The sequence below is a fragment of the Onychostoma macrolepis genome, chromosome 25, assembly GCF_012432095.1.
Source record: "Onychostoma macrolepis isolate SWU-2019 chromosome 25, ASM1243209v1, whole genome shotgun sequence".
NCBI classification, from domain to species: domain Eukaryota; kingdom Metazoa; phylum Chordata; class Actinopteri; order Cypriniformes; family Cyprinidae; genus Onychostoma; species Onychostoma macrolepis.
Window position 1 is genome coordinate 21238230 of NC_081179.1, and position 26840 is coordinate 21265069.

Sequence of the window (26840 nt, forward strand, 5' to 3'; positions counted from 1 at the left end):
GACTGCCTCCATAGCCGTGACAGAACAGAACGAGAGTTCATTGACGGCCTCTCTAGCCGTGACAGGACAGAACAAGAGTTCATTGACGGCCTCTCTAGCCGTGACCGGACAGAACGAGAGTTCATTGACGGCCTCTCTAGCCGTGACAGGACAGAACAAGAGTTTGTTGGCGGCCTCCATAGCCGTGCCAGGACAGAACGAGAGTTTATTGACAGCTACTGCTGACACCTCTGGAGGTTCTGCAGCAGCTGCCGCCACCTCTGGAGGTTCTACAGCAGTAACCTCAGGACACAGGGAGAATTTAGTAACGGTCTCTTCGACCGCCACATAACAGGTTGAGAGTACATTACTGGGCGCCACCACCATACAAGGGGCCGAAGTGAGCACCGCGCGTCGGGAGGTTCTGCAGCATGTACCGCCACCTCTGGAGAAACTGCAGCGGGCACCATCACTTCCGGGAACACAGCAGTGAGCGCCACTACCTCAGGAGGTTCTGCAGCGTCAGCCGCCACCTCTAGAGACCTCATAGTGGATGCCGCCACCTCTGGGAGTTCTGTGGTGGTGTATGCAGCCCAAACACACCAAAATGCGATCCCCATCAGGGAAGTGTTTCAGACAGGGAATCAGTTCAGGAACAGGAGGGTTAGAGTGAGTGAGTTTGGGGATACCAGCTGTGCGTGCAGACACCAGCGGTGAATCCCTCACACTGGATATCAGACTGGGATAACGAAGACTGACCTTGATGATCTGAGTGTGTCAGCCCGGACGTGACCCGACTCTGGAAGGTCAGCGGAGACGTGGCGCTGTGACTCTGGAAGGTCAGCGGAGGCGTGGCGCTGTGACTCTGGAAGGTCAGCGGAGGCGTGGCGCTGTGACTCTGGAAGGTCAGCGGAGGCGTGGCGCTGTGACTCTGGAAGGTCAGCGGAGACGTGACGCTGTGACTCTGGAAGGTCAGCGGAGACGTGGCGCTGTGACTCTGGAAGGTCAGCGGAGGCGTGGCGCTGTGACTCTGGAAGGTCAGCGGAGACGTGACGCTGTGACTCTGGACGGTCAGCTGTGACGTGACTTGACTTTAGGAGATTAGCTGAGACGTGAAGTGACTCTGGACGAGCAGTTGTGTCGTGCTGCTGTGACTCTGGACGAGCAGTTGTGTCGTGCTGCTGTGACTCTGGACGAGCAGCTGTGTCGTGCTGCTGTGACTCTGGACGAGCAGCTGCGTCGTGCTGCTGTGACTCTGGACGAGCAGCTGCGACGTGCTGTGACTCTGGACGGACAGCTGTGACGTGCTGTGACTCTGGGCGGACAGCTGTGACGTGCTGTGACTCTGGGCGGACAGCTGTGACGTGCTGTGACTCTGGACGGACAGCTGTGACGTGCTGTGACTCTGGACGGACAGCTGCGACGTGCTTTGGTTGATGACGACCCACTGTGACTTGGCTTGACTCTCTGACATTAACCGTGACTTGACTTGGTTCTTGGAGATCAGCTGTGACTTGGCTTGGTTCGTGACGATCAACGGTGACTTGGCTTAGCTTGTGAAGATCAGCTTTGACTTGGCTTGGTTCGTGACGATCAACGGTGACTTGACTTAGCTTGTGAAGATCAGCTGTGTCTTGGCTTGATTCGTGAAGAGAAGTTGTGAATTGGCCTGACTCACGAAGAGAAGCTGTGACTTGGCTAGACTCATGACGATCAGCGATAGCTTGACTGGATTCATGAAAATCAACGGTGACTTGACTGGGCTCTTTAAGATCGACTGTGACTTGACCTGGCTCATTACTGGCAGCAAGAACATGACGGGGTGTTGTTGTGGCCGCCATTTTGTGAACGGGTTCCGCTGGCACCGCCATTTTGTGAGCGTGCTCCTGCGCGGTTGTGATCATACAATTAAGTGCGGTGTCGCGTTCCTCCGCGGCACCCACAGTGAACGATGAACCCACAGTCAATAGAGCATAATCCATAAACTCCATTAAAGACGAACGGGGACCTTCAAGGGTTAATACTGATTTGAGCGGCTGGTTAATGCCCTCACAAAAAAAGTCTATCAGTACACAGTCCGGTAGATCAGCAAAATAGGCTATATCTAAGTACTCTTGTACATATTCCTCAAGCGATCGCAAGCCCTGCTTGAGGGTCAATAACAGTCTTGCAGTATCCATACCTGGCCAGTGTCCATCTGAAAAGCCACTGGATCCTTGTGTGGCCGAGTATTCTGTTACGGGGCTGATGAGACGAGAGGCGTGCGGATCCATTTGCAGACTTTATTATTGGCAAGAGACGTGGTCGTACAGGCAGGGTCAAATAACAGCAAACAGGTATAACAAGGACGAGACGAAGAGTGATCTAAGACAAGTGTGGGTCGATGATAGGCGAACAGTATCCAAGGGGGCGAGACAGGAGAGGTAGTCAAAACGTCAGCGATAGTCCAGGCAGGGGCAAACACAATCCAACAAAGGCGAGGCGAGGCAAAACTAGGGAAACCAACGGGACTTCGTAGAGCAGCGATAATGCATACAATACTCGGCCACGAGGGAGAGAATGTCCAGGGTTGAAATAGTGTGTGTGATCAGTGATGCTGTGTGATCAGGTGTGCATGTGATTAGTGCAATGAATGATTGGTGACAGCTGTGTGCGTGTGATTGGTGAGATGGCTGATGGGAAATGCAGTCCATGTGATGTGTGGTGTGAAAGTCCATGTGGTGAGCGGGTGACCTCTAGTGGTGAGTGACCGGGAGTGCAGACCAGATTCGTGACAGTATGTATGTATGTATGCATGTACACACATATATACACAGGTGCTGGTCATGAAATTAGAATATCATCAAAAAGTTGATTTATTTCACTAATTCCATTCAAAAAGTGAAACTTGTATATTATATTCGTTCATTACACACAGACTGATATATTTCAAATGTTTATTTCTTTTAATTTTGATGATTATAACTGACAACTAAGGAAAATCCCAAATTCATTATCTCAGAAAATTTGAATATTACTTAAGACCAATACAAAGAAAGGATTTTTTGAAATTTTGGCCAACTGAAAAGTATGAACATGAAAAGTATGAGCATGTACAGCAGTCAATACGTAGTTGGGACTCCTTTTGCCTGAATTACTGCAGCAATGCGGCGTGGCATGGAGTCGATCAGTCTGTGGCACTGCTCAGGTGTTATGAGAGCCCAGGTTGCTCTGATAGTGGCCTTCAGCTCATCTGCATTGTTGGGTCTGGCATATCGCATCTTCCTCTTCACAATACCCCATAGATTTTCTATGGGGTTAAGGTCAGGCGAGTTTGCTGGCCAATTAAGAACAGGGATACCATGGTCCTTAAACCAGATACTGGTTGTTTTGGCACTGTGTGCAGGTGCCAAGTCCTGTTGGAAAATGAAATCAGCATCTCCATAAAGCTTGTCAGCAGAAGGAAGCATGAAGTGCTCTAAAATTTCCTGGTAGATGGCTGCGTTGACTGTGGACTTCAGAAAACACAGTGGACCAACACCAGCAGATGACATGGCACCCCAAATCATCACTGACTGTGGAAACTTCATACTGGACTTCAAGCAACATGGATTCTGTGCCTCTCCACTCTTCCCTCAGACTCTAGGACCTTGATTTCCAAATGAAATGTAAAATTTACTTTTTATCTGAAACGAGGACTGTGGACCACTGAGCAACAGTCCAGTTCTTTTTCTCCACAGCCCAGTTAAGATGCTTCTGACGATGATTCTGGTTCAGAAGTGGCTTGGTAGCCCTTTTCCTGAAGACGTCTGAGCGTGGTGACTCTTGATGCACTGACTCCAGCTTCAGTTCACTCCTTGTGAAGCTCTCACAAGTGTTTGAATCAGCTTTGCTTGACAGTATTCTCAAGCTTGCAGTCATCCCTGTTGCTTGTGCACCTTTTCCTACCCAAATTCTTCCTTCCAGTCAACTTTGCATTTAATATGCTTTGATACAGCACTCTGTAAACAGCCACACCTTTCAGTAATGACCCTCTGTGACTTACTCTGTTTGTGGAGGGCGTCAATGATCATCTTCTGGATCATTGTCAAGTCAGCAGTCTTCTCCATTATTATGGTTTCAAAGAACAAGAGATACCCGAAATTTGTACTTTAGGGATGTCATTTATTGAAACTCAAATGTAAATATTCTAATATTTTGAGATACTGATTTTTGACTTTCATGAGCTGTAAGCTCTAATCATCAAAATTAAAAGAAATAAACATTTGAAATATATTAGTCTGGGTTTAATGAATGAATATAATATACAGGTTTCACTTTTTGAATGGAATTAGTGAAATAAATAAACTTTTTGATGATATTCTAATTATATGACCAGCACCTGTGTATATATATATATAATATATATATATATATGTATGTATATATATATGTATATGTAATATTACAACTGTTCATTTTTTTTCTGAAGTAAATATACATATGCATTTTAAAGTTAATAATAAAATACACTTACATTTTAAAGTTCAGTCCCACACTAAAATGTATTTAGCAATCTGTTTTTGCAATGTAAGCATCATATGAATATGTCAATACATTTACCATGTTTTTCTAGGTCATAAATCTATACCTATATATTTTATTTTTTATTTTGTGTGTCCATTATGGACTAATTTAAATCTCATGAAAAGAGCATTGTTTATATAGTATTACCCAAGATTTGTTGTCATCATATTACAAAATGTTATTTAATATTATGCCAAGACGAAGCGTTTAACAGTTTCAGCATGTCTGCCTTCTATTATCATATCAATACGGTTTTTATCTGTAAACATTCATTAGTTTTTGGATGGTGAGCTGCAATGATCAGTAATTAGGCTAATGAGGCATAATTATGATTTAATATAGACGTGTCTGGAATGTTTCCTCTGCGCTGTGAGAATTGTCACTTCTGATGTAGTATCTTATACTGTAGTTTTAAGAGGGAAAAACTGCCTGTTGGGATCTTTGTATTTTAATATAATTTTACATCAGTTATTTGATTATGAATTAAATATCATTGCTCTTTTGTTTTTGATTTCGGTTGTCCGACTTGGCTTTTGTTCATAGTGAAATGTTTTGAATCGGATTCCTTTTCTGCTCCATGCTTTCCTCGTTTATGGATCTTCCTCCTTCGTTTTACTGCAGCACAGCTTCGACCTTCACAGCTCCATCAGCTCACGATCCATATTTAGTGAGTTGCAGTATTAGAGGTGACGTCCTGGCTGTGTGGGGCGCGTGGAGATGCCGCCGGTGTCCCCGAGCCCTCGAGGGGCTGCAGGACTCATCTGGCCCCTGGCCGGCCCCGGGGCAACGGCAGCAGCTTGGTCAGCAGCCAGACCCCTGGAGGTGACCCCCACCCTGTCCCAGAGCCAAACCCCCTCCACCCACCTCCAGTCCGTCTAAGTTTCTTAAACGCTTATTTTCCCACACGCTGGAAGGTGTAAAATTCGTTGACCATGGCTCCTGATTACAGGATCTCTGAGCATTGTTTCCCAAAGTGACCCTGAGAAAGATGTGTGTTTTGGGATCTTTTCCAAAACCTAGTTAGCTGCCTTGCCTACAACCTACATAGGCATCTGCTTTCTAAGGCCTTACTGAAACAGAGCCTTAAAAGTGATAGATGTGAAGCGCACGGGCAGCTTGATTTCATTGATTCTGCTAGAGTTCGCTTTATGTTGTGAAGCTAACAATGCAATACTTAAACAGGCATAAAAAACAGACCACCGCAATAAGTACACAGGTCAGTTTGCCTCAGAATTAGTTTGGCTTTGCTTTTTGTTTTGTTTCGTTCTGCTTTTACTTGTTTTGTGTTTTAGTTTTTGTTTTGTTTTGCATTTTTGTTTTATTCTGCTTTCATGTTTTTGTCCTGTCTTGTTTTGATTTTTCTTTTGCATTCTGGTTTTTATACTTTTTGCTGTTTTTTTTTGTCTTGTTATGCTTTTTTTGTTTTGCTTTGCTTTGCTTTTTGTGGTTTTTGCTTTGTTTGTTATGCTTTGTTCTATATTTTTGTTTAGCTTTTTGTTTTGTTGTTTTTTATTTATTTATTTTTATTTTTTGCTCTGTTTTTGTTCTGTTCTTTTTTGCTCTGTTTTTGTTGTATTGTTTTGTTTTGCTTTTTGTGGTTTTTGCTTTGGTTTGATTTGCTTTTTTGTTTTGCTTTGCATTCTCTGTGTGTGTGTTGCGCGCACGTGCAAGCATCTACTGTACGTTTTCCTTGTCTGTCATTGCTTGTTGGTTTAAATGACAGTTCAAGCTTGTGCAGATCTTTCCCATGTCTCTGCCTCAGCCTTCCAAACACATCTGGGCTGATCAGCTCTTAATGGAAGCTGTTAGCCTTTAATAAAGGGAGAGAGAGAAAGGGAGAGATTAGCCTATTAGTTTGAGACCCAAAGCATTTATTTGGCCCATTGACCCATAGTTAGTGTGGGGATTGGTTCAAACACTGGACTAGATGGTGAAAGGACTTTCTTCCTAATTCTTTGAACCAAACTGGACTTTAGAAAAATTTCCATGGAATTTATGGACTTGTATTCTTCCCTGTGTGTCCTTAAGATAGTCGCTAGTGAATGGTTTGGGATCCTACACATAACTGTGGTACTTTTGGTTTCAGGATGTAATTTTCCTTCTTCTCCAAAGTAATTAGTTCTGCTGTTTAGTTTTTTGTTATGTTTTGATTTGCTTGTTTTTTTGTTTGTTTTTATTTTCTTTAGCTTTACTTTGCGTTCTGATATATATTTTTTTGTTGTTTAGATTTGCATTCTGTTTTTGTTACATTTGTTTTATTTATTTATTTGTTTGGTTTACATGTATGAGTGCTGTCTTTAGTTGTTTGTCGTGTTTTTTGCTTGTCGCATTTTTTTTTTTTTTTTAGCTTTCCTTTAGGGAGGCACCGAAATTCAGCCGCTGAAAATTATCAAAAGAGATTTTGGGCCAAAAGAGAAAAATGTGATGTGGCGCACAGCTGTGTTCAGGCAGTGTTTTTTTGTTTTTCTAATTCAGTATAATTTAAAATTGTTAAATTAAAAATCTTACAAAATCACTTTATATTATAATGAATAATTATTACAAAGCATTTTCCGCCAAGTGCATCCAGTATTTTCGGTTTTAGTTTTGGCCCAGAATTTTCATTTGGTGCATCCCTACTTTACTTGTTTTGTTTTTGCTGTTTTAATTTGCATTCAGTTTTTTTGTTTGCTTTGTTTTGTTTCTTTGTTCTGTTCCGTTTTGTTTAGTCTTATTTAGCTTTTCTGTTAGTCACATGACATTTAACTCGCAGTTGATTGGCTAAAACAAATCTAAGGTCTTGGGCTTTATTTGAATGCTACAGATATGTGTTTTCGAAGTGGGATTTGACCTTTTGAATGACCTCATCTGCTACACTGTGCTCTTTCATTCACACCTCATGCTCATGTAACCCGGACCACCGTGATCATACTTGAGCGAGCGAGTGAGTGAATGAATGAATGAATGAATATCCTCTCTCTCCCTTGCCAAGGTTGTATTTCTTCATTAGCTATTCCCAGGCTGTGTGTGTGTGAGCGTGAGTCCCAGAGGAGGTGGAGTAGATTAATTCTCATCAGAATGGAGAGGTGCTCAGGTGTGAATGGCAGCAGGCAGCTGGTGAGTCCACGCCACGCCTCCCTGTTTCTGTTTCCGTCGAGATGTCTGCAGGCACCGCTAGCACGCACGCACACATTACCAATTACTGCCATTGGTGCTTAATTCAATCACAGCTGCTTTTGCCATTTTTCTGTAGCCTGTCTTTTCTTTTGTAGCCGTTTGTAAACCCCCATCTTACCTTGCCCGCTCCCTCATTTATTTTCTTTCTCCTCTCACTCCTGTTCTCTTTGTTCTTCGCCCTCAGTATGTTCAGGTAGGCACAGGAAACATATTTCCATGTACTTATCATTCCTTTGTTCTCATCAGGTTTTTGTAGTGTTTAATTAACTCAGTCACACGACATACGCTGTGAAGTGAAGTTGATCGCCTATGATGTTTAATTTCACCAAGCGTTCGCTGTGTATTGATTGCTTGTGGACAAATTCCTGACTCAAGGTATTCAAACCAAGAGCAATGCAATAAAGTGACACAGATATGCTACAAAAATATGCCGGCAAATGTTCTCACCAAAACTAGTTATATGCCATTTTTGTTTCAGTCCCTGAGAAAAGTCTGCATACTTATTTCAGTCAAGTTCACTACGGTAAAACACATGCTTTATTGCAGTAATAATGTATTGCTAAGCTAACAATGCAGTACTTAAACTGAAAAAAAAAAAAAAATCATACACTCAATTAATGTTTTGTGGATTGTATTATTTAGAATAAGGCAAATAATTAGATTACTGATGTCCATGTAAACGTAGTCAGTGGGTATGTTTACATGGATGTCCATGTTAGATCGGGTCTCCAGACCAGATAATAATTAGGATCCAGGCCCGGACGCCAGATCCCGTCAGAAAATATCAGTTTGTCCAGTAACAGAAGTCAGCAGAGCTGTTGATACCCAAAATGGGTGTTTAACAGTCTTCTGTCAGTCAAGAAGTTGACCGAGAAAAGCCAGAGAAGAGTAGAAGCAGGAGAAGCAGAGTTTATTGAACAATCTTAGTTGCACTTGTCTCATTGTTCAAACTTCATCTGACCAGCACAAATTGAACATGTACTGTTATACCAAAACTGCTTCACAGCAACATCCCATAAACCTTGGGTTTCCATAAACATATTCCCCCTTATCTATTTCTTATTCATACAGACAAAACGGTTCATGAAACCCCACAAGCATGAGATTGAACAACAATGAAAATGCATAAGCAAGGAAAATTAATACGAAATATGAAATATAGAAACATAATAAATTAATGACTGAATGAATAAATAAATAAACATAATAAATGAATAAACTTGATACTTGATGATAAATATTAAAAATAATCAAATGATAAAAATAATCAAATAATATGAATGACTAATGATTATAAAATGATTATGTGAATAAATTATTATAAATGAATTAAAAAACATGAAAATTAAAACACAACACACACAATTTGCACGTGAGGATCTAAGGATCCTTCATCAGTAATCTAATTATTTACCCTATTCTGAATAATACAATATTATGATTAAAGGGATAGTTCACCCAACAATTCCCTGTCATTAATTACTCACCCTCACGTCGTTCCCTTCGTTCATCTTCTGAACACACATTAAGATATTTTTGATGAATTCCTAGAGCTTTCTGACCCTGCATAGACAGCAAGGATCGTAACAGCATCAAGGTCCAGAAACGTAGCAAAGACGTCTTTAAAATAATCCATGTGACATCAGTGGTTCAACCGTAATTTTACGAAGCTACGAGAATACTTTTTGTGCGCAAAGAAAACAAAAATAATGACTTTATTCAACAATTTGTCTCCTCTGCGCCACTCTGTAGCGTCATTTTGGAGAGTATCACATACGTAAACAACGTATGTACGCGGATACATTGTTTACTTTCGGATCAAAGCATAAACAACGTAAACAATGTATTCGCGTACATACGTTGCATACGTACACGATTTTTAGGAGTCAGAATCGTGTAATCTGGCACAGTGACTGTCGTAACCAACAACAAAACAATTGTGTAGTCTGAACCGGGCTTTACATTATGTCCCCACGCAACGCCATCCGACGTCCCCTCCAGAATTTCATGCATCAACATACAGTTGGTCTTCGTTATGATGCCATACACAGGTTTGGTTGTTTAATTTTTAATTTGACAAAAGCTTCAAGTGCAGTTAATTATTTATGTTATACGTGCAAACAGTTGAAGGCGTTGTTGAAGCCATGCTCTTTTGTTTGCCGTCAAACGGTTGATCGCTGCCGTGTGTGTATCATGTGGCAAAATGCGGCGAAAAGTCCTACACGATGGTAATAATGTGATTTAAGGTGTTTACATGTCTATACTGCTTTTCGATAATGCGACTAAAATAGGAATAGTCCACATTTCTTAATTCGATTTGTTTACTTCGAGTATGACTTTAAGGAAATTCAGATTAAGGAAATCAAAAATCTCTGTTTACGTGGTAGATTTTTAATCAGAGTATTGTCTTAATCGTGTTAAAATCTGAATATTGTTGTCCATGTAAACGTACTGAGTGACATACTCCATAATGTGATCTCTCAATAATGTTATGTCAGGGAAGGTCTTTAAACTCGAATCAATGAAAATATCATGTCTTCTGTTGTCTTCTTTATAAAGAACGTCAAAAGTTGCACTTGGCTGAACCATTTTGCACAAAAAATGACAAAAACTAGTTTGAGCTTTTGCGCAGCTCGTATTGAGTTCTAACTGTCCAATCGGCATTATTTCGTACAAATAAAATAATACGTACAGTGCTAATAGTAGAGCTCTTTTAATTTAAAAAACAGGCGGTCACACTTTATTTTAAGGTCCAATTCTCGCTATTAACAAACCATTATCTACGACTTTTGCCTGAATAAACTCTTGATTTGCTGCTTATTAATAGTAAGGTAGTTGTGAAGTTTATGTATTGGGTACACTGTAAAAAATGATCGTGATTTTAATGGTAAAAAACCTGTTAAATGGATAAAAGTAAGTTCCTGTAAAATTTACAGGGAAAAACCTGTAAACTGACATTCCCAGAATTCCCTGCGTTGCATTTCAAATTTTGTTTGAATTTGATGTTTTTTCTTTTAAATAACTGTTTCTTCTTAGTTTTTTCTTATCAGTTATTTTTATTAGGGTTGTATGTTACACCTAATGTTGTGTTTATTGCATATTTCAGTTTAATGAGTCTCACCATGATGGTGTTTAGTGCTTGTGTTAACAACACTGTGCACCTTCTATATATGTTATTATTTAAAAGCTGCTTGTGATGGGCTTTGGTTCATCATGTGACTTTCTCATCACCACCTGCATTTGGTGGTTATCAGTGTATTTCAAAGGTACAAAACAGATTTCAGTACTTCAATAGGTTGGTATATTAACATTATATCAGTTAATGAAATTACGGTATTTAACTATAAATTTAAGTTAAAACCTAAAATGTTGTTACCGTATTTTTCAACCACAGCTGCCGTTTTTTTTACCGTAGATTTTACGGAATTAGTTTTACAGTGTAGGATTAGGGGTGTAGAATATGGTCATGCAGAATATGTGCTTTATTAGTACTAATAAACAGCCAATATGTTAATAATATGCATGCTAATAAGTAACTAGTTAAAAGTGAGAATTGGTCCCAATACTTAAGTGTGGATGACCGATATTGACATATCTAATGAAGCTTTTTTCTAACTTATTAGAAACCCATTGCGTAAAATTGTACGTTTTTTTAATTTAATTTATTTTTTTATGTTGTGTGTGTGATGCCTCATAGTGGCAGAAAATTCCTTGTATGTTATGCATACCTGGCCAATAAATGTTGATGTTGATTGTAGTGAGGGAAAAAAAAAGCCTTCATAGCAAAGCGGTCCATAGGTGTGCGTCGTTTATTTTTAACATCTCGTTGCCTATAAAATCTTTCCTCTACAGACACGTGGCTTTAGTAACGGCCGCATGCTTGTGGGTGCCGTCTGTTTATGTGTGTCTGTCTATTTTAAAGCATCTTTCTGTTAGCCCCACATTTTCTCGGAGGCCCATAAACGCGGCCCCTTAATGACGGCCGGTCAGAGTGAAGGGAGACAAAAGCAATCATTCTTTTATGGGCAGAGATTATTCTGAGGTCAAAGGTCGTGCCCTGGGGGTTCTTTAAAGTAAGTATGGAGCGTTATTCCTCCCCGTCCGGTCGTTACCGCCCCGACACGTAAATTGCACATTTGCGGAAGACCCCCCTGATCGCATTAATAAGTTTAAAGGGAGTTTTTACATTATGTGGGCTAAGCTATTAAAACCATTTGTTAGCTTTTTGCTTATGAAGACACGGCCGGCGGGGGGCGGCTCAGAGCGAGCGCTGCGAGTTGTTAAATCATACGACACAACAGCAGGATTAGCATGCAAACAACAACGCTTCTTCCCACTGAGAGCCGTTTCCAAATCGACCAGAGAAATTAAATTTTAGGTGAGAGAGATTTTGTTTAAGAAATCGTCTCTGTTTCTTTCAAATGAAGACTATTGTGGTGTACGATATCTTAAAACACCTCCATTGCATCATCAGGGGCCACTTTCAACGGCAGAGGTTGCTAGGTGTTTTTTTGTTTTGTTTTGTTTTTTCTTCTCTGGGTGGTTATTATGTGGTTTATTGGTAATTGACCCTTGGCTTTTACTCGTCCAATATCAAAGAGACACTAACATGTTTATTTATTTATTTTGACATATTTAAATTAATATGGTCCCTTGAATGGACTTATGTTTTTAATTGATATTTTTGGTGTCAGGGTGGTGCAACTTTCCTGATGTCATATTCAAGAAAAAAAATTTGAATTATGGGAAATTATGAGATATCAGACCTTTTTATGATATGGCGTGGTCAGTTCAGCTCAGTGCTATTTTTGTGTTATTTATATACAAATATACATTTTATTGATAATCATTTTTTTTATTATTTTGATGTTGTAGTATTAGTTTTATTTATTTATTTACCAATTGGTAATTTCAGTGCTTAAATGCATTTCAGTTAGTTGCCAAGTTATTATACAATGACATTTATATAATTTTATTTAACATTTTTAAAGAATCTTAACTTTTGAAAATAATGTTGAAAACACTTACATATGAATTAAAATTGTAAGAAAATTATTATTATTTTTATTTAATTAAATTTTTTATTACTTATTAAAAATCGGATAACCATTTGTAACCAATGTGAATACAGTGATTATTTTCTACTTTTTTAATGTTTTTCTGGTAACACTTTACAATAAGGTTCATTACTTAACATTAGTTAACTACATTAGTTAACATGAACTAAGAATGAACAATACTTCTACAGCATTTATTAATCTTAGTTCATGTTAATTTCAGCATTTACTAATGCATTATTAAAATCACAAGTTGTGTTTGTTAACATTAGTTAATGCACTGTGAACTAACATGAATAAACAATGAACAACTGTATTTTTATTAACTAACATTAACAAAGATTAATAAATACTGTAATAAATGTGTTGATCATAGTTCGTTCATGTTAGTTAACACATTAACTAATGTTAACAAATGACACCTTATTGTAAAGTGTTACCGTTTCTCTTTTTGTTTTTTTTTTATTTATGGTTGTGTTTGGTTTTATGGGTGTTGGTTGGATTTTAGTTTGGTTTTTGCTTTTGTTTTGCTTGTGTGTGTGTGTTTTATGGGTTTGTTTTGGTTTCTCTTTTGTGGTATTGGTTGGGGATTTGTTTGGTTTTTATTTTGTTTTTTATAAGTTTGTTTTTTATTTTGTTTTGTTTTGTGATATTGGTTTTGTTTTGTGTTTTTGTTTTATGTATTGTTTTGAATTTTATGGTTTTAGTTTTGTTTGGCTTTATGGTTTTTGTTTTGTTTGTGGTTTTGGTTTGATTAGATTTGGTTTATTTTTGATTCATTTTTGTTTAGTTTTTTTATCTATCTATCTATCTATCTATCTATCTATCTATCTATCTATCTATCTATCTATCTATCTATCTATCTATCTATCTATCTATCTATCTATCTATCTATCTATCTATCTATCTATCTATCTATCTGCAGGTGAAATAGAACTGTAATTGCACACTTTAATGAATCTTTTATGTCTGTTAAAGCAGTGGTTCTCAGCTGGTGGTTCAAATCAAAGCAACCAGAATCCGTCATAGTCTGAACAGCACAGTAATTTGGTTTGTTGAAGCAAATGTTGACTGTGATGTTAAGGAGCGGCAGGAGTGTAGGGGGTTCCTGGTTTTCGGGATGATATCAGAGTCTCGCGGAGCCCATGGGATGCGTTATCTGCCGCTCACCAGCGATCACAGACATGTTCCTCTTCCATTACACGGTTTCAAACACAAGCGTGAAAGTCATAAAGTTTAATGGTGTTCTCTCGCAGGTACAATCACTCCCTCTTTTTGACTCCACGCTTCATTAAGTCCCAGAGAGATCTGTGTGTGTGTGTGTATGTGTGTGTGTGTGTGTGTGTGCATGCGTGCGTGCGTGTGTGTGTGTGTGTGTGTGCGCGTGCGTGCGTGTGTTTGTGTGTGTGCCAGACTCTGTGCCCATGACTGTGAGGTTGTCAGTCAGAGGTGGAGAGCAGATCTGTTTCCTCCGTAGAGGTTTCCAGAGAGTCGTGTTCTCCAGCGGGAGCTGAACTGCTCTCTTGGGTCTCGAGGCATCTTGTTGCCCTTTGGGCGTCTGAGCTGAGCACCCGGGTGTGTTTTATTGAGAGAGATGATATTTGCCTGATCTGATCAGGCACTTGAGTGATTTTCTTTGCATTTGGTCCATTTGCAGTTTAACCTGTTATTGGATCGGCCCACACATACACACTTTCAGAACCTTTTAATTTAGATGATTTACACTAGAATTGCTTGCAGTAGAACTGCTGATGATTACCTGTTTTCTCAAGAAACCATTTCCCACATATTTTCAAGTCTCTCTCCACAGTCTTGCAATAGAAAGACATTAAAAAGAAAAAAAAGAAAAGAAAAAGAAACACTTTTATTTATTAAACAAAATAATACTTTTTAAAGAAACTAACTAAGGGTACAAAAAAAGTTGAATAGTTTTAAACATTTTAAATATTAAACTGTATTTATTTGTATTGTATATTTCTAGTATTATATTATATTGTATTGTATTATATCATATTACATTACATATTTTATTATATTATATATTATATTAAACACGTAAAACTAAAAAGTTAAAATATATTTTAAATATTAAAATATATTGAATATTTATTTTACATTTGAAATATATTACATTTGAAATATTACGAAATATACATTATTTTAATTATGTATTTCTTGTTTTACTATTTGTATCCATATTATATTATATTTATTCTATTATATTAATAATTAAACATTGTTAATTAAATTCAAAACTTTAATTTACTAAACAAAATAATACTTTGAACAAACCTGAAAATATTGTGTGGTATTTAGAAGGAAAAAAAAAAAACATTGAATAGCTTTAAACATGTTAAAAATTATTAAATATATTATATTATTATAAACACCTAAAGCTAAAAAGCTAACATATATTTTAAATATATTTTAAATATATTAAAATATATTATAAATCTATTTGATAGCTTTAAATATGAAACATTATTAAATATACTTTATTTTAACTATTTATTTCATGTTTTTACTATTTATATTATATTATACCATATTATGTTATATTTATTTTAATTACATTACAAATTACATTAAAACACTAATTTAATAAACAAAATAATACTTTGAACAAACTTAAAATTATCATCATTATTTTTAGTATTTAAAAACATTGAATAGGTTTAATTATATTAAATATTATAAAATACATATTCACTTTTAATTATATTATATTATATTATATTATATTATATTATATTATATTATATTATATTATATTATATTATATTATATTATATTATATTATATTATATTATAAATAAAACTGTAAGAGTGATAACTCTTATTTCCATGTCATGCTGTACAATAATCAGGCACAAGAACTTCTGCAGTTCATAGAAACTGTTGTGCTTGGTCTTTGGTTCTAAAGGTCCTAGTTAAAGTTGTAACTAGAACATGTGCTGTTCGGTGTTTGTTTCGCCGTGTGTTTCTAATGGAAGCACATGTGTAACCATGGCCTCTTCACATTTCCTATGATCCACATGTGCCTTTCCACTGATGCACGCGTCTTTCCACATAGAACCTGAAGGGAAATGTGAAGTGTACTTTTTTTAATGTCATAGAGAAGACTCATTAAAACAGGGGCATAACAATTCCTCCATTAATTTTCCAGCAACCAGTTTTTAATTAATAGTGCAGGCAGTATTAAATATGGAGTACACAAATTGCCTGTGGGCTTCGTAATTAATTCTAATGGAAGAAATTAAAAATTGGTGGGGTGGATTCAGATTATTCTGCTGTATGGCCGTGGTTTCAGGACCACTGGAGCGACTCTGTCAAAGAAAAGATCTTGCCTGGACTTTCCAGAAATCTCCGTCCTTTCTCACGCCGATGGATGAACGTCCATCTGCCCAGAATGACCTTGGAATAAACTTGAAAGAATGTGTTCGTGTGTTTTTAAAATTCCATGAATCCCTAATTTAGCACAATTTGTTTTAAGGGTTTTGAATTGCTATGTTTTGTTTTGTTTTTTGTTTTTATGGGTTTGATTTGCTTGATTTTGTTTTGTTTGGTTTTTGTTTTTATAGGTTTGTTTTGTTTTTGTGGTTTTCGGTTTTATGGGTTTTGATTTGTTTTGGTTTTTGCTTTGTGTTTGTTGTTTTTTTTTGTTTTGGTTTTGTGTTATGGTTTGTTTTGGATTTTATGATTTTGTTTGGCTTTATGGGTTTTGGTTTGATATGTTTTCGTCTTGTTTTATGGTTTGTTTTGGATTTTATGGTTTTAGTTTTGTCTTGGTTTGGCTTGTGGTTTTGGTTTGGTTTTTTGTTTTGGTTTAGTTTTTATGAGTTTTGTTTGTTTTTCTTTGTTTTCATGGGTTTGTTTTGTTGGTTTGTTTGGTTTTATGAATTTTGGTTTTATTTGTTTTGGGTTTTTAGTTTTTTTTTTGTGGCTGTGATTTGATTTGTTTTATTTTTGATTTGTATTTGTTTAATTTTTGGTTGGGTTTGGTTTTTGTTTTATTATGCCTCTGGTTTGGTTTTATAATTTTTGTTTTTGTTTTGTATTGTGGTGTTTTTTTTGCCTTTGCTTTTTTGTTTTTGGCATGAATGTGTTATTTTCATTCAATCTCTCTCTATTTTTTTTCTCTCTGAAGGCCGTTGCACATCCTGGTGTGTAATGCAGCGGTTTGCACGCAGCCCTGGAATTTAACGGAGGACGGGCTGGAAACCACCTTTCAGATCTGTCATCTTGGCCATTTCCACTTGGTTCAGCTGCTGCAGGACGTCCTGCGGCTCTCCGCTCCGGCTCGGGTGGTGGTGGTTTCCTCAGAGTCTCACAGGTGAGACTTTTAAATATTTCCCATCATTCCCTCATTTCATCTCTGATGCATGCATGTAAAATCATCCATTTACTCTCAGTTGTCGCTTCACCAACAGTCTCTGTCACTCACGTCTCCAGATTGATTTATGATTTTGTGTTGGGTAGTGTACAATATCTGTCAGCACATGCTAAATAGACCATATTAACCAGCTAAACCTTGATATCCTGGTTGAAAAATGGGCCACTTCTGTTCTCAGATTCATCGCAGTGGAAAAAAACGTGTGTATACTGTATGCAGTACAGATAGTATGCAAAAAAAAAAAAAGAGTGAGCTAATATTTGGGGCCTACTGTTTCTGTAACATGATTATTAAATGAAAGTGCCTTGAAGAACATTTTCGGCTCTGAGAGCGTGAGGGTCCATTAGATTAACAAGCCCCTTGTGTCATTGAGGGAACAAAATCTCAATTTGCTCTGGCCAACAGTAAAATCACTTACTTGTTATCGCAGTAACTCCTCCATTTAACTTTTACAGTTTATTTCCTTTCTTCTTTTTATTATCTTTCTCTGCTACTCCTGATAATTTTTGATCCTTACCTCCTCATCTCTATCACTTCCACCGCCTTTAATATGTGGCCTTTTGAGCTCCCAGTCTGACCTCTGACCCAGGAAGAGATTATATTTCCCAAAGCCGCAAGAGCCGTTAAACCTTGACACGGCCGTGCGAGCGACGGAAAGCGGCTCGGAGAGGGAGGGAAAGAATGAGGGGTTGGGGAAATTGAGGGTGGAAGAGTAAAATGGAGTCAATGGGGACGTTTATCTGCGCTGTAGCACTGGGGCTTAAGTGACAGGACCGATAGGTGCTGGCATTTGCCTCCCGACTCCAAACAAGAGGACACTGATAGCGTGGACAGGAAACTCACCTCTGAAAACTCACACCAGATTCACGCCTTTATACTTCAGTCTCTTTAAAGCAGGATACTGCAGTCATTAAATACCAGCCTGACCTGACCTTTTCATACCTCTGCTCTGAAAATAGACTATTTCCGCCCCAGAATGCCTCTGCTGGGAAGACCGTATGGATTATCCCGGCCGTGAGGTGATGACAAAGTCAACATGTGCGGAGGAATAGTGGGGATGGATATATAACGGCTCAACATGGATAGCTCAGCCAAAGATACTACTAAAAAAAACATTCTGTCATTATTTACTTGCATTCATGTCATTCCAAACCTGATTTTCATTCTTCACTGGAACATAAAAGGAGTTTTAAACAGTGTTCAGTGTCACACAGCACTTGAAATTGAATGGGGATGTAGTATATTGAAATACATACATACATACATACATACATAAATATTTTGCATGAAGCTTTTTGTTATCATTGTTGCAATTACCAAAATTATCATTGTGTTTCTCCCCTTTGAATGCACCAATGTAGAATAGCCACATGAATATCCCCAAATGTTTTTTTTTTTGCTCCATAGTGAATAATGACTTAAATTTTCACCTGTTTCATCTGAAAACAGTGCACAGTTAGCTGGACCACTTAAATAAAATAAAATAAAATGAAATAGAATAAAAAAAATAAAATAAAAAATAAAATAAAATAAAAATAAAATAAAAAAAATAAAAATAAAAAATAAAATAAAATAAAATAAAATAAAAATAAAATGAAAAATAAAAAATAAAATATAAAATAAAATATAAAATAAAATAATATATAAAATAAAATAAAATAAATTTTTTTAAATATAAAGAAAATTGTCTCATATTCAAACTTGCCATATTGTTAAAGGTTTAACATAATTGATGCCAAATGTTATTGGTTTTTATGTGTAAAGTTAGAATGTGTGCATACACAAGCGACAATAAGGGAAAACTTTTAGTGAATAATGGATAATTTTTATCTAAAAATGGACCACTTTTATAATAGTTTTATTTATTGATTTATTGAGCTTGATAGACCTAATTTCATTCTTTGGGGAAAAAAGTGTTGATTTCATACTGGGTTTGGAAACAGGAATGATATCAAAATGTTCATTTTTTTGGTGAACTATTTCTTTAACTAGTTTCCCACTCCCACAGTTCACACCTTTAGTATTTGTACCGTTGCGATGCCCACAGATGTTGTTGTTTACTCGAGCAGAGATGTAACGTGTCAAACAGCAACATGGGCCGCACTGAGCTTGTCATACAGCGAACGTGACGTTTTGATTGGTTGTTATGTAAAGTGCATAATTAAGAGGTAAATGTTGAATGTGATTGCGGGCTCTGGTCCGCACTAGGGGAGGGACCGTTCATTTCACTGCAGTTTCTTGGGACTGTTTACACACACACAAGGACACATTGAGAAAATACAACGTCTTGTGTTCAGGGGCCTTGTCAAACATCTGGTGTTTAACAGCTTAGTCAGAGCCAATTAAAGAACATCATGTCGTAGCTTTGATTTGCATTAAGTCAGACCTGGCCTGCCAAAGCTCATTTAGTTCATTTCTCCATCGGCATTCTGGAGGTTATTCCTGCCTTTTAAACTCAGACTTGAGACTTTAGTTAGACTGTAGTTCGTGAGAAATCAATTTTGTCCCTTTGTTCAAAATTTACTATTTACTGTCTTTAAAGGGTTAGTTCGCCCATTTAAGACATGAAGTTGTATGCAATCCTTACCAGCACTATAGTGCATACACACTGACCCACCCTTTAGTCACCTCCCTGGTCAGAGTTCTGGCCGCTGGAAGTTTTTCAAGATAGTACTCCCGGTTAGTTTCCGGGCCTCAAAACTGTGCGTTTTACGTGAAAAAATTATTTATGCGTTTCAAAGCTTGATTAATTTACATCACAAAAACACGCCTGACAAAATTCATACCTCAGTTTTAATCGGCACTATTTTCTTTCCATTTCTATCAATCCGCTGCTGTCAACGCCAACAGTGCGCACGCTCAGATCAGCTGTTCCATAGTGTTTACACAATCGAATGACAACGACATAAAAAGTAGAAAATGAACAATGGTGCGAACTTGTAAATTCCCAGGCTGTGACCACAAGAATGTGCCGGGATCACCGTTCAGATTCCATCGTTTTCCAGTTTCGGATATAGCTACGAGACAGCTTTGGCTGATTGCCATCGGCTACTCTGCAGGAGCTAAAATATCGAGAATCAAGGATTTCCGTGTGTGCAGTGCTCACTTCAGCGAAGACGATTACATCCCCAACCAAGGAGGAAAAAGAAAAAAAATGATTTTAAAGAGTTTTGCTGTACCAGTACCACGGGTAAGCTCTATTTACTAACTTTATGATCCAATGTCTAAACTGTACGGTAAACAAGCTGAAAATTACTTTCATCATCATCTGTTCCGTCTGACATTGTGCTAAAATTGGTTTCGTCATCAGAAGTTTCGTAGTCAGACATGTTGTCAGCGAGTCGCGCTATCAACAGCTGATCTGAACGTGTGCACTGTTGACGTTGACAGCAGCGCGGATTGATAGAAATGGAAAGAAAATAGTGCCGATTAAAACTGAGGTATGAATTTTGTCAGGCGTGTTTTTTGTGATGTAAATTATTCAAGCTTTGAAACGCAAATAATTTTTTCACGTAAAAACGCACAGTTTTGAGGCCCCGGAAACTAACCGGGAGTACTATCTTGAAAAACTTCCAGCGGCCAGAACTCTGACCAGGGAGGTGACTAAAGGGTGGGTCAGTGTGTATGCACTATAGTGCTGGTAAGGATTGCATACAACTTCATGTCTTAAATGGGCGAACTAACCCTTTAAAGCGAGTGTTCATCCCAAAATGAAAGTTCTGTTATCATTTATTTACCTTCCAAATTCCAAACCTGTGTGACTTACTTTCTTCTGTGAACATAAAAGTAGATTTTAAAGAGTGTTGGAAACCAAAAACAAAGACACCAAACTAGATGCCAAGCAAGGCACAAAATAAAAAAATAAAAAATAAAAAAATAAAACTGACACAAAACCAAACAAAATGCCTGCAGAGAAAAAAAGAAAAAAAAGAAAAAAAAAAAAACAACACAAAACATAAAAACAAACACAAAACAAAGAGCAAAACACAATACCAGGTCACACTTTATATTAGGTGGCCTTAATTACTATGTACTTACATCAAAAAATAAGTATAATGTACTTATTGTGTTCATATTGTATTGCAGAACACTTCTGCTGCTATTGAGGAGGGATATGGGTAGGTTAGGGGCAGGTTTGGTGTATGGGTAGGTTTAAGGGTGGGTTAAGGTGTAAGGGATGGGTTAACAGTGTAATTATAAATGTAATTACAGAAATGAATTGCAGATGTGATTACATAAAGGTATTATTAACAATATTAGTACAATGTAAAAACATGTATGTACACAATAAGTGCATTGTATCAAATGATTAATTTAAATGTAAGTACATGGTAGTTAAGGCCACCTAATATAAAGTGGGACCCAATACCAATAGAAAACAAAATGTAAAAACCAACACAAAATAAAATAATAATCAACACAAAACATAAAACCAACACACAAATAACAAAACAATAAATAAATAAAAAATAACACAAAACATAAATACAAACCAAACAAAACATATAAAACAACACAAAACAAAACACCAACACAACCCCCACCCCCACAAAAATCACAGAAAACCATAAATAATATTAAAAACCAAAACAAAACACAAGATATAAACAACAAACCACACACAAGACACAAATTAAAACACACACACACAAAAAAGAGACATTTCTCAAAATATCTTTAAGTGTGTCTTCAATTTTGATTTTAATACGAGTTGCTCGTTGTTGTTTGTGAAGGTTCACAGATCTGGTGGACTCGTGTGGGAAGGTGGAGCTGAGCCTGCTTTCACCTCCGCAGAAGGAGTACTGGTCCATGCTGGCCTACAACCGTGCCAAACTCTGCAACATCCTCTTCTCCAGCGAGCTGCACCGCCGCATGTCACCCCACGGCGTCACCTGTAACGCACTGCATCCTGGGAACATGATGTACACCTCCATCCACCGCAGCTGGTGGCTCATGACCCTCCTCTTCACCTTCGCACGACCCTTCTCCAAGTCAATGGTAAGAGCAAGAGATTTCCCTCTTTCACTTGATTCAGTGCGATGGTTGAGTATGTTCATGGGCTTTGTTTTTAAGCAGCTACTTTAGCATCATAACTGAAATGGCAACCGATACCTTGTGTTCATAGGCATCAACAACACGTCACACATATATGATATACAGCTGTTTTGAGTGGAGTTTGATGTTAGTATGTTTCTTTGCTAATGCTAAGCTAACACAACAAACTGAATTGTTGTTTACAAAATGCAGTTTTTGAATTTAAAAACATGAGATGCAGTGCAGTGGAATCACAAAAGCTTTATGTGCACATTTTTTGAACGACGTGTGCGAGACACAAGGCATTTGTCTAGAGCATGTTTACATTGAAAACAATGGAAAAGCAGCGCAGTAAAATGCAAAAACGTGTTCTTTTATGTGGTGTAATAGAACATTTCTAATTAAACATTTTTAATTTAAGTGTTTTTTGATGACATTTTCTGGTATTGCATTAAATATATTATTATTAGGGACGCTGCAATATTACAATTTTGCCTGATAACAATAAACAAATACATTTGTTTATTTATTTATTATTATTATTTTTTTATTTAATGCTATGGCCAATAGCCAAATTGCTTTAATAATAATGGCTTTTAAAATAATATACTATTTTGTCTAAATAAATAAAAACTAAACTTAAAATAACAAACAAACAAAAAATAATAAAAATCCAGTTGTTTTAAATGTTGCAAGTTACATTTTACAGTACAGTATGAAAAATCTGTCAATTTTGGGGTTATTTATCAATGGTAAAGGTTATTGAGTTATTTGTACTTTTACGATAACCGATAACCGATATGGTACCGATTATATATTGTGCATCTGTAATTATTGAATATATTTATAAATTGAATAAATTAATTATAATTCTCTCGACTTAATTTCATTCCACTGAGCTTGTCACAATGCTCTAGTATTTCCTTTCTGGATGAATGCATGTGATGCTGCCTTACAATTTGGCCAAAGATATCTTAAAGTGTAATTATGCTGTCTTTTGCAATGGCCTTCTCAGTGGGAACCAGCTTGCTAGAGCGAAGAACAAAGCTATTATGTTTTGTCTTTCACCTATATGATTTTGTTTTCCTCATTTCAAGTGACTTTTTTCAGGTACAGTGGTTGGTGCTTGAATTTTTGTAGTCCAAGAAAGTTTCACTAGCATGTTTTTGGGTTCTTTAGCAGGAATCGCCTGTAGTTAGCGTGAGTGTGTGTGTGTGTGTGTGTGTGTCACGCTGCCGTAGCGCTGCTCATATACCCCAGCGCCGCATAAATCAGGCGGGCAGCTCTTCCTGTAGGCAACACTCTCCCGTTTTAGCCCGAAGAGGCGAGTCACATACACTTACAGAGACAAACTATAAAATTCAACATCCTCATAAATCATAAAGTATCTGCCTGTCTCGCACCTGAAGCATTTCCTTCCGCTTCTGATATGCTTTAGGCCACACAATGCATTTGATGTATTCTTTGTTTTAATTTTGGTTGAAAACTCTGAAGGCAGGTTTTGATGTAGTGTTGAGTATTTCAGCCGAGCTGATTATGTATTAAAGAGATGGGTATGAATATGTCAGAAGTTTATGCGTGCGGCCCAGTCGTAACTCAAAACTGCTCATTTCTCCAGCTGTCAGTCATTTTTGATGGACGTCGGTGTGGATCAAGGCTTTTCACTGCATGGAAAGTCTGCTGCTGTTTCTGAACTGTGATTTGTTCATTTGAGAGAGGTTTTTTTTTTTTGTCTGTTGATGAGACCTTGTTTAACATTTCATAGTTTCGAGCATGTAAAGATGAACCAGCATTTTAGATATTTTTCGTTTCGTGCTTGTAAGGCAATGAATTATGATTAAGTTTGCATATTTTCCAATAATATCATTCCTGATTTTTAATAAATTTCACTCTATGGTTACATTTTTACAAGTGTATAAAAATGAAATAAAACAAATAAATAAATAAAAAAAAAAAAAAAATGAATTAAATTCACTGTTATAATTTAAGTTATCATCATCATTATTATTATTATATACATTATTTTTATTTTATTATTTCTAGATCTGTATGCATTATTAGTTTATTATTTCTGTTATAGTAATTATTTTCTCTCTATATTTTTACAATTGATCTAGATGTCTTATCGATAATATTTTTTAAATATATATTCAATTATTTGAATAGATCTCTAATGGATACTCTCCAGTTACATTTTCTTCTATTGTGTATATATTCTAAAATATATTATACATAATTATATTATTTATATTATATAATTATCCTAAGCTGCTATTATTATGATTATTATTATTGTTATTATTATTATTAATAGTAGTAATATTAATCAATATTGTAATTATTTTCTTCATAATCTGAAAACAGTGCATATGACACTTAAAGGGATACTCCACCCCAAAATGAAAATTTTGTCATTAATCTCTTACCTCCATGTCGTTCCAAACCCGTAAAAGCTTTGTTCGTCTTCGGAACACAATTTAAGATATTTTAAATGAAAACCGGGAGGCTTGTGACTGTCCCATTGACTGCATAGTAAATTGCACTGTCAAGGTCCATAAAAGTATGAAAGATGTCGTCAAAGCAGTCCATCTGCCATCAGACGTGCAATCTGAATTTTATGATGCGACGAGAACACTTTTTGCGCGCCAAAAAAACAACAAAATATTGACTTTATTCAACTTTTTCTGCTCCTCCGTGACACTTCCTGCAAGCACGTTCATGAGTTCACTAGCAGAGCACGACGCAAGCACGCCACAGATGACGCAGCACGTAAACGCCATTTACGGTGTACGCTGGCCTCGACGTGAGTAGGTCACGGCGTTTACGTCCTGTGTAATAACAAAATTTTCATTTTGGGGTGGAGTATCCCTTTAAGATAGGAAAACCCCAGTTCTTACTAAGGTGTTAATGTGCCTCTCGATCCCTTTTTTGAAACCCCTCAAATATTAGTGAACTTAACACGAAACAGTGCTGTTATTTTATTTATTGGTTATGAGGCTATGAAGATGGTATCGTTTTAATTGCTTGCAGTCTCATATGGGATGCTGGGAAATTGTTCAAGGTTGCAAAGCTCTGCATAATGTTGACAGGAAGAGCCTGGAACGATATTACACCCTAGCTCAGTAAAACGCCTTTGTCTTCTCCAAGAAGCTGTAGGTGATTTATAACTGCGCAAATCTAGAATAAAACCTCTTATTTTGCTGTTTTATTGCATCTGAGTGGGACACTTCCATTTAGTTTAGTGTTTCCTAGCAGTTTGATGCATAGAGGCACCAAACATCACAATAATAATTAATTAATTGATTTATCATCAACTCATTGAGATTAAAACTAAATAACTATAAGATGGCAGATGGCATTTTAAACTGCAGAGGATGTTGCAGTGTAATTCATAAAACTGAATATCATCATCTCATCTTGTAATTTGTAGATAATTTTCAGTTTTGCTGAGTTGATAAAAATTCATTGGGAAAGAGGCGGGACTGATATCTGACTTTAACGCTCACGACTGTTTTCATCTATAATCTCTACATCAGATATGTTCTGCCATGCATCTCTCTTGCTCTCTTCGTGGCCTGCAGTTGTGCATTAGGCCCATGCTGATCTCCAGATGTGTTTAGCTTTGATAAGAGTGGAGTCATTTTCTCCTCATAATAATCAAGTGGTCTCTTGTGCTGAGCAGATTACGGTACTGATCTGTCCTGGGATACTGACGTCCTGTCAGCGAGAAGCAGGGATAAAATGCATCATTCCGTTGACTAAACTCACCACTGAGGACTTTAGTTTACAATTTAAGATACAATTTATAACCAACTTAAACAAATCTGGGGAGTAAGTAGGTACATGTAACGGAATTCTGTAATTTAATTACAAAATAAATGTAACTGTAATTTGTTACAGTTACTGAGAAAATGTGTAATTAAATTACAGTTACTTAAGAAAATGTTAAAGATTACAAAGGTTACATCTGAATATTTTCACACACATATAGATTTGTTTGACTTCTTTCCCAAATTGCACTGACTTCTTTAAAATGCGAGACACCAATGATTCAGAAGTTTAGGACACAGAATAGGACACAAGCTTATTTGATAACCGTTTCATTTCCTATTTGGGTTCATGCATATGCTTTTTTTTTTTTTGGATGCCAGAGTTTTTTTCTTTCATAACTATGAAAGATTTAATTTTAAATCTATTAAACTATCTTATGATTTTAAATCTGTATTTAACCTCAGAATGATCTCAAAGTAAAAAGAGGTGCTAAAGTCTGATTTTTGTGGTGGTTGTGCTTTCAAATTAAATTATTATAATTTTAATTCAGATAATGAAGGATTTTGAAAGTCTGACGGTAATCAGTGTTGATGATTAACAGTTGAAAAACAGTAAAAATATTCACGGTTGAAAAAATTCACTAGAAATTTAGAAAAGTAATCAAAAAGTAATCGGTTACATTTAATAAAGTAATTGAAATAGTTACAGTACTGTAACTTATTACATTTCCAAAGTAACCTTCCCAACACTGTCTGCCATTGTAATCATTTTGATGAGAAAGTCATTTGCAACTATAGTATACGGTCAATATCACCATAGAGTGCCTTTCAATCCCATTCGCTTTATCATAAATAGTAGACACTCAAGTACTATAGAAACATATTAGCTGAGCTCCCACACATTTT

The 26840-nt window shown here is 36.8% G+C and overlaps 1 protein-coding gene across 2 annotated transcripts in view; it reads left to right on the forward strand.

Annotated features, from left to right (window-relative positions):
- wwox (WW domain containing oxidoreductase) overlaps window positions 1–26840 on the forward strand; it is a 228993-nt gene that overhangs the window by 62779 nt on the left and 139374 nt on the right. For both annotated transcript variants that reach the window (XM_058767519.1, XM_058767518.1), the window contains exons 7-8: window positions 16885–17070; window positions 21864–22128. In XM_058767519.1, the coding sequence (XP_058623502.1) occupies window positions 16885–17070; window positions 21864–22128 (451 nt within the window). The remainder of the gene's footprint in view (window positions 1–16884; window positions 17071–21863; window positions 22129–26840) is intronic.